The sequence below is a fragment of the Corylus avellana genome, chromosome ca7 (assembly GCF_901000735.1).
Source record: "Corylus avellana chromosome ca7, CavTom2PMs-1.0".
Taxonomy (NCBI): Eukaryota; Viridiplantae; Streptophyta; class Magnoliopsida; order Fagales; family Betulaceae; genus Corylus; species Corylus avellana.
Genome location: NC_081547.1, coordinates 26,909,704 through 26,920,423, shown reverse-complemented (window position 1 = coordinate 26,920,423; position 10,720 = coordinate 26,909,704). Strand labels below are relative to the sequence as shown.

At 34.6% G+C, this 10,720-nt stretch overlaps 3 protein-coding genes across 5 annotated transcripts; 1 reads left to right on the top strand and 2 right to left on the bottom strand.

Moving 5' to 3' along the window:
• Positions 1 to 429: 429 nt before the first annotated feature.
• On the top strand, positions 430 to 3,159 carry LOC132187286 (psbP-like protein 1, chloroplastic). 2 transcript variants are annotated; one of them, XM_059601551.1, is made up of 8 exons: positions 430 to 535; positions 614 to 710; positions 845 to 925; positions 1,134 to 1,216; positions 1,361 to 1,483; positions 1,601 to 1,672; positions 2,162 to 2,258; positions 2,780 to 3,159. In XM_059601551.1, the coding sequence occupies exons 1-8, from the start codon at positions 491 to 493 to the stop codon at positions 2,881 to 2,883; spliced, it is 702 nt and encodes a 233-aa protein (XP_059457534.1). In that variant the 5' UTR covers positions 430 to 490; the 3' UTR covers positions 2,884 to 3,159. The 2 variants fall into 2 exon arrangements, with proteins under 2 accessions (XP_059457534.1, XP_059457533.1); XM_059601550.1 differs by having other exon boundaries at positions 608 to 710.
• Positions 3,160 to 4,202: 1,043 nt separating this feature from the next.
• Positions 4,203 to 6,223, bottom strand: LOC132186926 (large ribosomal subunit protein uL23). 2 transcript variants are annotated; one of them, XM_059601047.1, is made up of 4 exons: positions 6,161 to 6,223; positions 5,857 to 5,908; positions 4,743 to 5,106; positions 4,203 to 4,493 (listed from the first exon to the last, which is right to left on the bottom strand). In XM_059601047.1, the coding sequence occupies exons 2-4, from the start codon at positions 5,867 to 5,869 to the stop codon at positions 4,409 to 4,411; spliced, it is 462 nt and encodes a 153-aa protein (XP_059457030.1). In that variant the 5' UTR covers positions 5,870 to 5,908; positions 6,161 to 6,223; the 3' UTR covers positions 4,203 to 4,408. The 2 variants fall into 2 exon arrangements, with proteins under 2 accessions (XP_059457030.1, XP_059457029.1); XM_059601046.1 differs by lacking the exons at positions 5,857 to 5,908; positions 6,161 to 6,223 and having other exon boundaries at positions 4,743 to 5,140.
• A 1,959-nt stretch (positions 6,224 to 8,182) lies between these two features.
• Positions 8,183 to 9,299, bottom strand: LOC132188085 (uncharacterized). Its single transcript, XM_059602496.1, has 2 exons — positions 8,527 to 9,299; positions 8,183 to 8,449 (listed from the first exon to the last, which is right to left on the bottom strand). The coding sequence occupies exons 1-2, from the start codon at positions 8,761 to 8,763 to the stop codon at positions 8,183 to 8,185; spliced, it is 504 nt and encodes a 167-aa protein (XP_059458479.1). The 5' UTR covers positions 8,764 to 9,299.
• Positions 9,300 to 10,720: the final 1,421 nt, after the last annotated feature.

Genomic DNA, 10,720 nt, shown 5'->3' with positions numbered 1-10,720 from the left:
GAACGTAAAACTGTAAGCTTCTAAACTGCTAAACAGAAAAGCTGGGACACTTTACATAAATCAACAAAATTGAATGATTAATTCCATCAATTTGCTGGAAATCTGTTTGCCAATGATATATTATATTAAATATGTATAACTAAAAAATGATTAAAATTTATATAATTTTTTAAAATTCAATTATCTGTTGAATACATGTGATAGACCAGCTTAGAAAATAATAATGATTTTTCGCTTCTTTTTTTTTTTGTTTTTTTTTTTAAATTTTCACAGGGACCGACTTCTGGACAGACAAAAAGCGGGTCCAAGTCCATGCAACCGGGTCAACTACCAACGAATACGGGTGTCAAAAGACCCGCCCACATTGCAAGCTCCGAATAACGGATAAGTGGACCAAAGCATAGAAAAAAGATAACAAGGTCTCCACCACAAAGCCCAGAGACCCTCTTTTTTCTAATGCCTGCACGGTTCACACGCAAACGCACCAACAATGGCGTCTCTGCAAAACTCACTGTTTCTCAACTCTTTCCCTCAGGTTCTCAGTCTCTTTCTCCATATTCTCCTATCCCGTTTTGTTATATTGTTTCCTCACGCGCTTATGGCTCAGTTACAGAAGCACAGTACGTTGCCTTGCTGTAAAAGAGGCGGCATTTCGTTTCTGGTCAGAGCCGAGCAAGTAGGAACGTCCTCAAGAGTGTCTCCTCCTCAAGGTAAATTTTCTTTTTCTTTTAATTTGATTTATGATTATATTAATTGGGTTTCTTCATTCTTGGCGTTTACTTAAAGAAAAAGCAGTAGAATCATTTTTCTTCTTTTTTTTATTTTTTGCCTTTTAATTTGGCAGACAGAACTGGGAGGCGACAAGTGGTAGCTATTGGAACAGTTGCCCCTTTGGTTTTTCTTGTCAATCAGAATTACAAATCGTGTAAGAATTATTAATCTGAACGTAGGATGAATGTTATTTTTGTGTGTGTGTGTGTATTAAGGTTGTCATTCAAGGAGTTAGCCTGTCCATATCTTTGTACTAACATAGTGATCATCTAGGAAAGCAATGCCTGCCATTTGTGCAGTGCAGCGGTTTCCTTAACTAATGATGGCTGATATCCTAAGAGTACACCCTTGATATGGCTCAGTTGCTGCAGAAACTAAGAAGGGATTTCTGCCGGTCACAGACAAGAAAGATGGATACGAATTTATTTATCCATTTGGGTGGCAGGTGTGCTTTGCAAAATTCTATCTGCTTCTGTTTTGTCTGCTATATCTGTAGCTCATGTCAGTCTCTTTTAGTTGATCTATCAGTAAACTGCTAAAATACCAAAAGTTAAGAGTAGCTCCTCTATGCTGTCTTGGGAGTTGGCAGGAAGTAGTGATTGAAGGCCAAGACAAGGTTTTCAAAGATGTCATTGAGCCATTAGAAAATGTAAGTGTGACTCTGATCCCAACAGTCAAACAGGACATTCGAGACTTTGGGCCACCAAATGAGGTTAGCCTGTTCTGTGCATTTAACTCTTTAACCACTTTTTGCTTTGTCTATTTCTTAAAGTTTTGTTCATATTGGAGTTTGATAAGGTTGCTACTATTCATTATAAAACGATCACAGGTTGCTGAAACTTTGATAAAAAGGGTCTTGGCCCCGTCTTCCCAGAAAACAAAGCTAATTGAGGCAGTAGAGGTTTGACCCCCTCCATAAGTTGGGTTAATCTTAGATATGCTTTATATGCTTTTTCTCATGCCTAAGACACTGCTATGTAATATGATATTCCTTCTATTAGTCTTATCTCTTCTTAAAAATCTTGGTCATATTTGAGTTTGATTCAAGTTTATTCCATTACCAGTTTGCCTCAGTACTTCAGAAAAGTATCTTAGTTCTCCTCCGAGATGATCACACTTGTTTGTTTTTAATTCCAATATAACACTTACCTCAATAAAATTCAATGCTATATCATGGTTCTTCAATTTTGCATATTTGGCAGACAATTTAGCTTGAATCTGTAGCATTTACTGCTAAGGTCATTAGGGGAATGAAATTCTACCATTTCTCGAACCATACTTTTCACAAACGTCTGTACTTGACACTTGCATGCACACATAAGAATGGAGGACTTGTTCAACTATTACTTCTAAAATTATCGACTGATTAGTTATCCTCTGTATCGTACAGCATGATGTTGACGGGAAAGCATATTACACATTTGAGTTCGTTGCTAAGGCTCCAAACTACACCCGCCATGCTCTCAGCACAATCTCCATAGGCAATGGTATGGTGCACTTCCTATGTTTGTGTATGTTAGGTGCATGAGCAATGCATTCTGTATACTTCTTATGACATCCCATCCCAAGAAGTTGGGTTTTCCATAAGAGCTCCATCCAACCAATTGGGAGTATTTGTTCAACTTGGTAGTGTCATTTCATGGCATGCTTTCACTGGGCTTAATTTTCTCATAGAGTAATACTACTCTTTACGCTAGATTGTTATACCGACTAATGTAGCATTAAAGACCTGTCGTTAGTTTACTATTGCAGCAACATAACACCATTTCTGTCTCCTATTAGATTTACTACTGATTTAGGAAAGAGCTATCTGATCCTATGGATTAAGGACAGGTCCATACAATTATGCTCTAGCAGTCCCTTCACCACTTTGAATGTCTTTTAGAGGGCTAGAATTACAACTCACTAGGTGATATGAGACTGATAACCCACATGAAACAACTCTTTATACAAGTGTATACCGGTACATAATTTTGCTTTTCATTGAGAATCACATTGACAATGGCAGGGAAGTTCTACACTTTGACCACAGGGGCCAATGAGAGGAGGTGGGAGAAGATGAAAGACAAATTGCATACGGTTGTGGATTCCTTCAAACTTTTCAACGTCTGATGTGGTCATTCAATTTTCTCGTATCAGATTGGAAACAACCACTTCTGAATTGCAAAGCACCACCATGCATTTTCCTCAGTTGTTTAGCAGCCCAAATACAAGCCAACAATTATTTCTTCCCCCTTCTTTCTTGCTTTCTTTTGTGGATTTGGGTAAAGACGGAGCCTTGTTCAATTCTAACACGATGATGAGGTGTAGCTATAGTACGGACTACTTATTGTTTCAAATGAAATTACAATGGAGGTTATAATTATGTGCAGGAAAGCATTTTTGCCATGATCAGTCAAATGTTATCTGTCAGTTTTTCCTTTTCTGGACAAACTAGTAGAAACTGTGAAGTAAGTAAGTAAATTCTCCACCCGTATTAAAGGTCCAGATGGCCCTATAAAACTTAGGGACATCAAATTTATAAGGAATTTATAATAAAAGCCTTCAATATTCCTTGAGGCTTTTTTTTTTTTTTTTTTTTTTTTTTTTTTTATGTCATTTGGTGTAAAGCTTCTCTAAAGTCTACTTGATAGTCACTCGAGTAGGGCGTGGCATGATTGGTCCGAGTGGCATGATTGGTGTATATTCCTGGCTCGTGTCCCTAGCAACATCTGATCAACCACTCAAATTAGGGTTTTTTTTTTTTTCCCCTAAGGTTCACAATTCTTTAAAACGAATTGCAAAGTCAATACAAATCAAGACAAAATTGGTAAGTTATAATTAAGAAGTTTGACGGTATAATTAAATAAATCAATTTAAGACTAACTTATATAGTCTAATACTCATACCTAACTACGAACCCAATCTCATACCTAAACACAAACCCAATACATGATTTTTAAAACTAAAAATTATTAACATAACCCACAAACCCAATACAAAATTAACGGGTTAAAGTTAAAAAATCTAACCAATTTAAATAAATGAATCAAATCAAAGTAAACTTATATAATTTTATATCAATGTCTAACCCAAACTAAGTACACAACTACGAATTGCACACCTAATTTTTTCTTCTTTTCTGCTAAGCAGAGTGTTGAGATTTGACCTAACAAACACTATAATCTAATTCATAAGGAGAACGGATATACAAACATCCTAACAAGCCTGTACGTATGCAACATCAACTCTCCAAAATTTTACGTCACCAACTCATTCACCAATGGCATAAAGGAATGAAAGTCAAGAATAAACTAGTTCCCCTAATTCCTTGAATAGGGCAACGTACACAGAATACCAGGCAAGTAAACATTAAACCGGGTGATCTCAGATCACCTTAAATACGACGGTTAACCATTTTTCCATCCTGTCATGCGGCAAAAAGGGGCTACTAGAACAGAAAAATTGCAATACCACTAGAAAACATATTCCTAATTGGCACACAATCGCAATAGTGTATAGAAAATATAGTTCCCAGTACAAAAATTTAAAAAAGCAACTAATATTGGAGTACTAACACAATGTCTCATTACTAACAAAACTGTCATAGCAAGATCAGAATCACTTTGCTCCAGACAAACGGATAAAAAATTAGATCTTAGATGATGCCAATCTTGTTTGCAACGTCCAAGGCATCATAGTCTGGTGTCAACCTAACATATGCCTTCTTAGTTCCATCAGGCCTGCATCACAAAAATCAAAGGGTTGGTATATGCATATAAAAAAGTGTCGTTTTTTCTAATCTTACATGAAAAGAATAGCTTTGAAGAACAAGCAGAGATGTAAAAGGACAGGCTATGAAGTTGCACAGCCCTCCACTATATGTAGTATCGCAGATTTTTTGTATGAGTGGTTTATTAAGTTGCATAGCCCTCCACCATATCCGTTAAATATAAACACCAAAATCTTAGGTGTCGAAGAAAGAAATTTACCTGATCAAAGTGTTCACTTTCTTGGCCTGAATGTCATACATCTTCTTCACAGCATCTTTGACCTTTTTCTTGTCAGCCTTGATATCAACAATGAAAACGAGGGTGTTGTTATCCTCAATCTTCTTCATTGCAGATTCAGTAGTCAGTGGATACTTGAGAATCTGATAATGGTCCAACTTGTTTCTTGGTGGAGCACTGATACGGGGATATTTGGGGTTCCTGTCCTTCTTCAATGTCTTTGGCCGATGGAATGTGACTGATGTCCGTATCTTCTTAGCTTTCTTCTTAAAGACTGCACCTGATTTCACAGCCTTGGCAGCCTTCAAGGCCTGAGCCTTTGGATCACCCTTTTTCGCCACATCACCTGCAAAAAGATACAGCATTAAACCTAAGTACAGCAGGTAAGCAGAAACATATATTGCCTAATACGCCACAAGTAGGAGAGCATAGCGTGAGGGATGCCATTAATTTGGCTACAGTAATCATAACACAGAGATATATGTAACAAATTGATACAAAAAACCATATAACAAGAATCCCTATATATTAAACTACTTTTCAATACCTATTGTTTAACTGCAAGAAAAACACAATGAGCAATAACGATCTCAAACAAAAAGAGCACACCAACATCATGCAACTTCTATACATCTTCAGAGTTTTCACTTTTCAGCTTACATTCATGATTCAACAGTAAAATGTAACAAGAACCCAACCCCCCCACCCTATATCTTTTTCTCAACCTCAAAGAAAAACAAAACAAAAAAACAAATATAACAGGAAATCATGAAGCACCGTACCAATTTTACAGAGAGCATTCAAATTATGCTAAATGTCCATAACATATCATATGGGCTAGAGGCACGATTGAGGCTGACAAACACACAGCTATTTAAATTCGTGTGATCCTTACACATTATCCAATATTTAGCAAATTCATAGTTAAGACAAACAAACACATGGTGAACATAACACGAACGTAAATTTCTTATCATTGGTCAAAACAGAAATCCACAACTTGAATCTCATCTACATTGGAAACCCAGCAACAGATACATAACTTAACAATGGAAATATAATTTTTTTTAAAAAAAAGATGGAGAAAAAAATGTACCTTTAGGAGCCATTGCACAATGAAGAAAACTCTACCCAAAGCTCTTCCTTACCTAACATAACAAAATTACAGCAAGAAAAAGCGTTAGCTTCTAAGAATATCAAATACCCATTATAATTTTCAGATCCATTTCCAAAACTAAGCTCTTTGCGGAAGTTCTGAGCAAAACACACACACACACACACACAAAGCTCTCTCTTTTTTCTCGAAAAAGTGATTTTGAAGAGTGATTAAGCACAAAAAAATGAAAGTAGCAGCACCGTGAAATGGGATTTTGGAGAGAAATACAGAGAGGGGTCGTAACCTGAGAGAGAGACAGAGAGGGCTGCGCGGCCGTAGAATAGGGTTCTCAACTGGAGAAGATGGACGCTGCTTTATATACAGAGCTGAATTACTGATATAACCTTGTTTCATTTCGGATAGAGCATAGAGCCCTAGCCAACGCTATGGGCTTGCCTTTTATTATAGCAACACACTTGGGCTTGTTCGAAAGCTTCCACACTTTTCTGCCTATTTGGAAGCCCACGTTTCTATAGCAAAATAAAACTATATATATATAAAATTAAAACAAAAGTGTAAATTGATACAATGATATTTATATTGTCTAATTGATATTATTTTTCTTTCTTTTATCATTTTTGTGTTCTTTTATTATTTTAGTAGTCCTATTTGTATCACAAATAAGATTAGTATATTTTCTTTTTTGTTTTTAACACTTAAAAGCATTTCTAACCTCCTCACTAAATTATTTTTTTGGCTATTTTGGTAAGCCAAATCACTAAAAATCACAAAAAAAAAAAAACCTCTCTATAGCCTCAGCAAAATATTAATTTTTAGTGAGTACTGTTTATTCACTAAATGAATAAAAAATAATAAATTGTTTCTCTCTCCCTCCTTATTCTTTGAAAAAAGTTAGAGAGAAAGAATAAAGCAATATTTGAAAAATAATATTTAAATGTAATAGTGAAATGTTAGAATGCTAAGGTTGCTGAGGGTGTTTTAAAAAAGCAGGTAGTTAAAATGAAGAAAAAAAAAATTAACTATTTTGGTGAGTAAAATTTGGTGAGGCTGCTACTACTCTCTTTAAAAAAAAAAAACAAAAAACAAAAAACAAAAAAAAACAAAAGCATGTTTGTCTAGAAGACTAGAGGGAAATAAGGATATATAGTTCGTGAGGTGGGTTAATCATGGGTAAATAGTTGTATTCAATTGGGTTAATCATATAATTCCTTCTTGTAATGCTGTTAGTGCAATTGTCAGATAGAGGTTTAGTTGTAAGTTTGTTACTTAGTGGGTAATTAACGAACCCCATTTCAGTTAATGCTTTGTATAAATAGAGTAGGAAAGAAATGAAAAACTAAGCAGAAAGTACCATATGAAAATTCAATTTTATTCTTTATTTTCTTGGAGGTTGATGTTTCATTTTTCATGGGTTAAGTCTAATATTAACTATGTATATAAGTTATTGGAAACCCTCTCATTTTATACCGATTTTCAAGAATGGGTTCTACTTAAGATTTGGGATATTTGTATCCCATTACACATGCATATATGGTTGTTGAGGACGATGACAAACATTTTCCAAGAAAATACTTTAGGGCTTGTTTGTCTTTATTAAAAAAAAAAAAAAATAAAATAAAATAAAATTGAAAGAAAATAAAATAATGTGAATTTCTTTGGAAAAAACGTTGTATATTTATGTAGGAATAGATATTGTACATGTTCTCATTTTCTAGAGAAATAACTATTCATCTTCTTAAGAGAATGACTATTCTCACGGGAATAATTATTCATAAATCCTAAGAATGGATGCTAACCAAATAAAGATGAAAGATTCGCGTTAATATTTTTCTCATCTCATTCTACAAATTTAATATATCAAGTATCAACCATTAACTTTGTGAGCTCACGTGGACTCCACACAAATTCAATGATAAATTATATCATTGAATGACATGTTGGCAATTATCATGTAGCTAGGCGTGGCAGGAACATGCTAGGTTGGTAATCCAAACAAAATTTGCCTCAATTTTACATCAAGGGTCAAACACCACAATAAAGAGGTCATCCAAACTCAGGATTATCCCTGGAATATAAGAATACTATAAATTTGACAAAATAATAGTGTGGATTTACTATAAACCTCTTCTTTGAAACTAACATGCGTGATGATTTACAGAAGGGGTGAATAAGAGATGGGCAAGAGATATATTTTGTTTTTAGTACAAATTTAACATTCTACTCTTAAAAAAACTTCAAAGTTTTACTTTATTCTTTTACATAAAAGCACATTGGCACAAATTCCAAGTACTCAAATCATCCATAACTACATTGGCTTTTGAAATTTGAGTTTGAATTTGTGCTCATCCAAACAACGACGCATACAATCTTCGTTGCCTATAAAGGCAATGAGAAACGAGATTGCAAACAATATAGTAATCCCACGGATAATTTTATGGATAAATAATTCCATTGTTTCCATACAATTTTTGCACCTAGATATTAAAGTTCCAAATCCAGCGGTCTCTGCTTGAAGGAAGACATCGGTCAAAACGGTTTTTGATTGCATAGAAGCCTTAAGTAATTTCACACCCTAAAAATAAACCAAATAAGGAGCAAAATAGTTATAATTTTCCACTATAAATGAGCAATTGATATATATATATATACCTCATCAATGCCAAAATCGACCACCTTCTCCTCAACAGCTCCTACGTCCTTGACATTAAATTTGATAAGTAAAGAGATAGCAGAGATGGTGGACATGGAAATGGGCTTGATGTCAAGATCATCCATCACCATGTAAGTAATCAACCCTTTCATGTAACCTCCCTCACTTGAGGAGGATGCCTTGATATCCCTTGGTCGGTAGTCCACGTATCTTAGCTCAGAGTTCATTGTATTCATGCACGAAGGACAAATTGTTCTCTGGTCATTAGCCACTGCCACGTACGTACATTTCTGGTGGTTTCCGCACTTATAAAATTTCTCGGTTGTTACAGCTGTAATGACTGCTCATCAACGCTTGGCAGGAGGAGAGGGACTTCAACACCGGAAATGGCTACTTTTGGATTTAGCACAAAGTCTTTATCTTGGCCTGGCTGAAAGTAAATATCACTCAGACTCTTTATGCTATCGTACAAGCTATTCAAGCTGCCTGCCATGTTTTGCTTCTGTAAGACCCGGGTGATAGTTCCCACCGGCAGAGTGAAAATAAAGAAGAGGAAATCAATAAATTCTTTGTCTGCCTCAGCAAACAGCACTCGACGGCTCTTTTTTTCTATAAAAAGCTTCAGGCTTACCTTTGTTGCTGCCATGTTAGCTTTGTGCCCTCTATTGGCTAGTTTGGCTTTTATACAACTCTTTGGCCTACACAGAATTCTCTCTGGCCAGTGGCTTTTATCATAAGCTACGCTTCTCCAACTAGTAAAAAAAACAAAAAAAAAAAATTCCTATAAAAAAAACTTTAATTTCACCATCACGAATTTCTTCGACCTCGTACAATTGCTTTACTTTTGTCGGCCACGAGGGTTGGAACGACATGTTTAATTCTCGCATTCAAGCGATTCCCAGAAACAGTCTGAATCAAATTCTATGCTACGGAGATCATAAGAATCCAAAAAATAGGAGGAATAAAATCGATGAAGATAACTTATTTGTAATTGACATTTCGAGAACTATTTCCGATTCTCTATAAAGTATGTCTCTTTACGAAAATTTCTTAAATTCTTTTCTCCATATTCGACCAAGCACTAATAAAAGTAGCTTAATTGGTTGCCAATAAAGTTCTTTTCTCAAATTTCACCATCACAGTTTCCTCGACCTTCAGATATATGCATGCAATAGATTTACTTTTGAGCCAAGAATTTGATTTTGTGATAAGGATAGAATTTTTTTTGGTAATGTAGAATTGATTTGTGATTAATGTGAGGAAAGGGGATTTACAGTGGCCACTAATCCTTAAAGAATTAATTCCCAAAAATATTTGGGAATGCTTTTAAACATTAAGTTGGAATTAAGCAGTTCACTTAGCAATTAAGTGTGCACTGAAATTGACACATTTTAAAATCTTCAAAGTGGTTCATTTCTAGAGAGAAGGAATATATAGATGATGGGATTATTATATTAAATAAAAAAGAAGTGTAGAATGTTTTCGGTTTAGACGAAGCTAAAAGTCCCAAATTGGGAAAAATATATTCCAAAAAAAAAATATTAGGTGAAAACAAAGCTATTAAGTATTAATCCACTACTTTTCATTAGGCAAGGCACGAACAAGGTCAAGTTGGTAATTAACCCAATAGTCAGGTATGCATTATTAACTAATTGAATGAGTTTTTACAATAATAAGCGGGTTTGTATAATATTGAGTTCAAGTTTGGGTCAAGTTAAATCCAATTGATTGTTAAACAGACTGCTGGTTTATTTACAGACCTAAATAAGATTATTATAAATTTGACAAAATAATAGTGCAAATTCACAAAAAAATCAGCACAAATAATAGTGTAGATTTACTTTAAACCTTTTATTGGAAATTAATATGTATGTTGATTTACAAAATAGAGATGTATATATGTGTAACATTTCTCTTCAATTTGTATAACAAATCTCTTTGCAGATCTTTTATATAAAATTCACATCGGCACAAATGTGAAGTACTACTGATCAAAACATCCATAACTACATTGGCTTTTGAAACTTAGTACACAGATAAGAATTTGACTTCTCATCCAAACAACGACGTATACAGTACTTTTCGTCGAGAACAAGGGTAATGAGAAAAAACATGATTGCAAACAATATAGTAATCACACAGATAATTTTATGGATAAATAATTCAACACAATCCTGCAACTAGAAATTAAAG

Bases quoted from the DNA above. Each gene is read 5' to 3' on its own strand.
- LOC132188085 (XM_059602496.1), bottom strand. From the start codon at position 8,763: ATGAATACAATGAACTCTGAGCTAAGATACGTGGACTACCGACCAAGG. The intron at 8,450-8,526 runs GTATATATATAT...GTTTATTTTTAG, and splicing joins TCGATTTTGGCATTGATGAG to GGTGTGAAATTACTTAAGGC.
- LOC132186926 (XM_059601046.1), bottom strand. From the start codon at position 5,125: ATGCTGTATCTTTTTGCAGGTGATGTGGCGAAAAAGGGTGATCCAAAG. The intron at 4,494-4,742 runs GTAAATTTCTTT...TTTGTGATGCAG, and splicing joins AAAGTGAACACTTTGATCAG to GCCTGATGGAACTAAGAAGG.
- LOC132187286 (XM_059601550.1), top strand. From the start codon at position 491: ATGGCGTCTCTGCAAAACTCACTGTTTCTCAACTCTTTCCCTCAG. The intron at 711-844 runs GTAAATTTTCTT...TTAATTTGGCAG, and splicing joins AAGAGTGTCTCCTCCTCAAG to ACAGAACTGGGAGGCGACAA. The intron at 1,673-2,161 runs GTTTGACCCCCT...TGTATCGTACAG, and splicing joins AGCTAATTGAGGCAGTAGAG to CATGATGTTGACGGGAAAGC.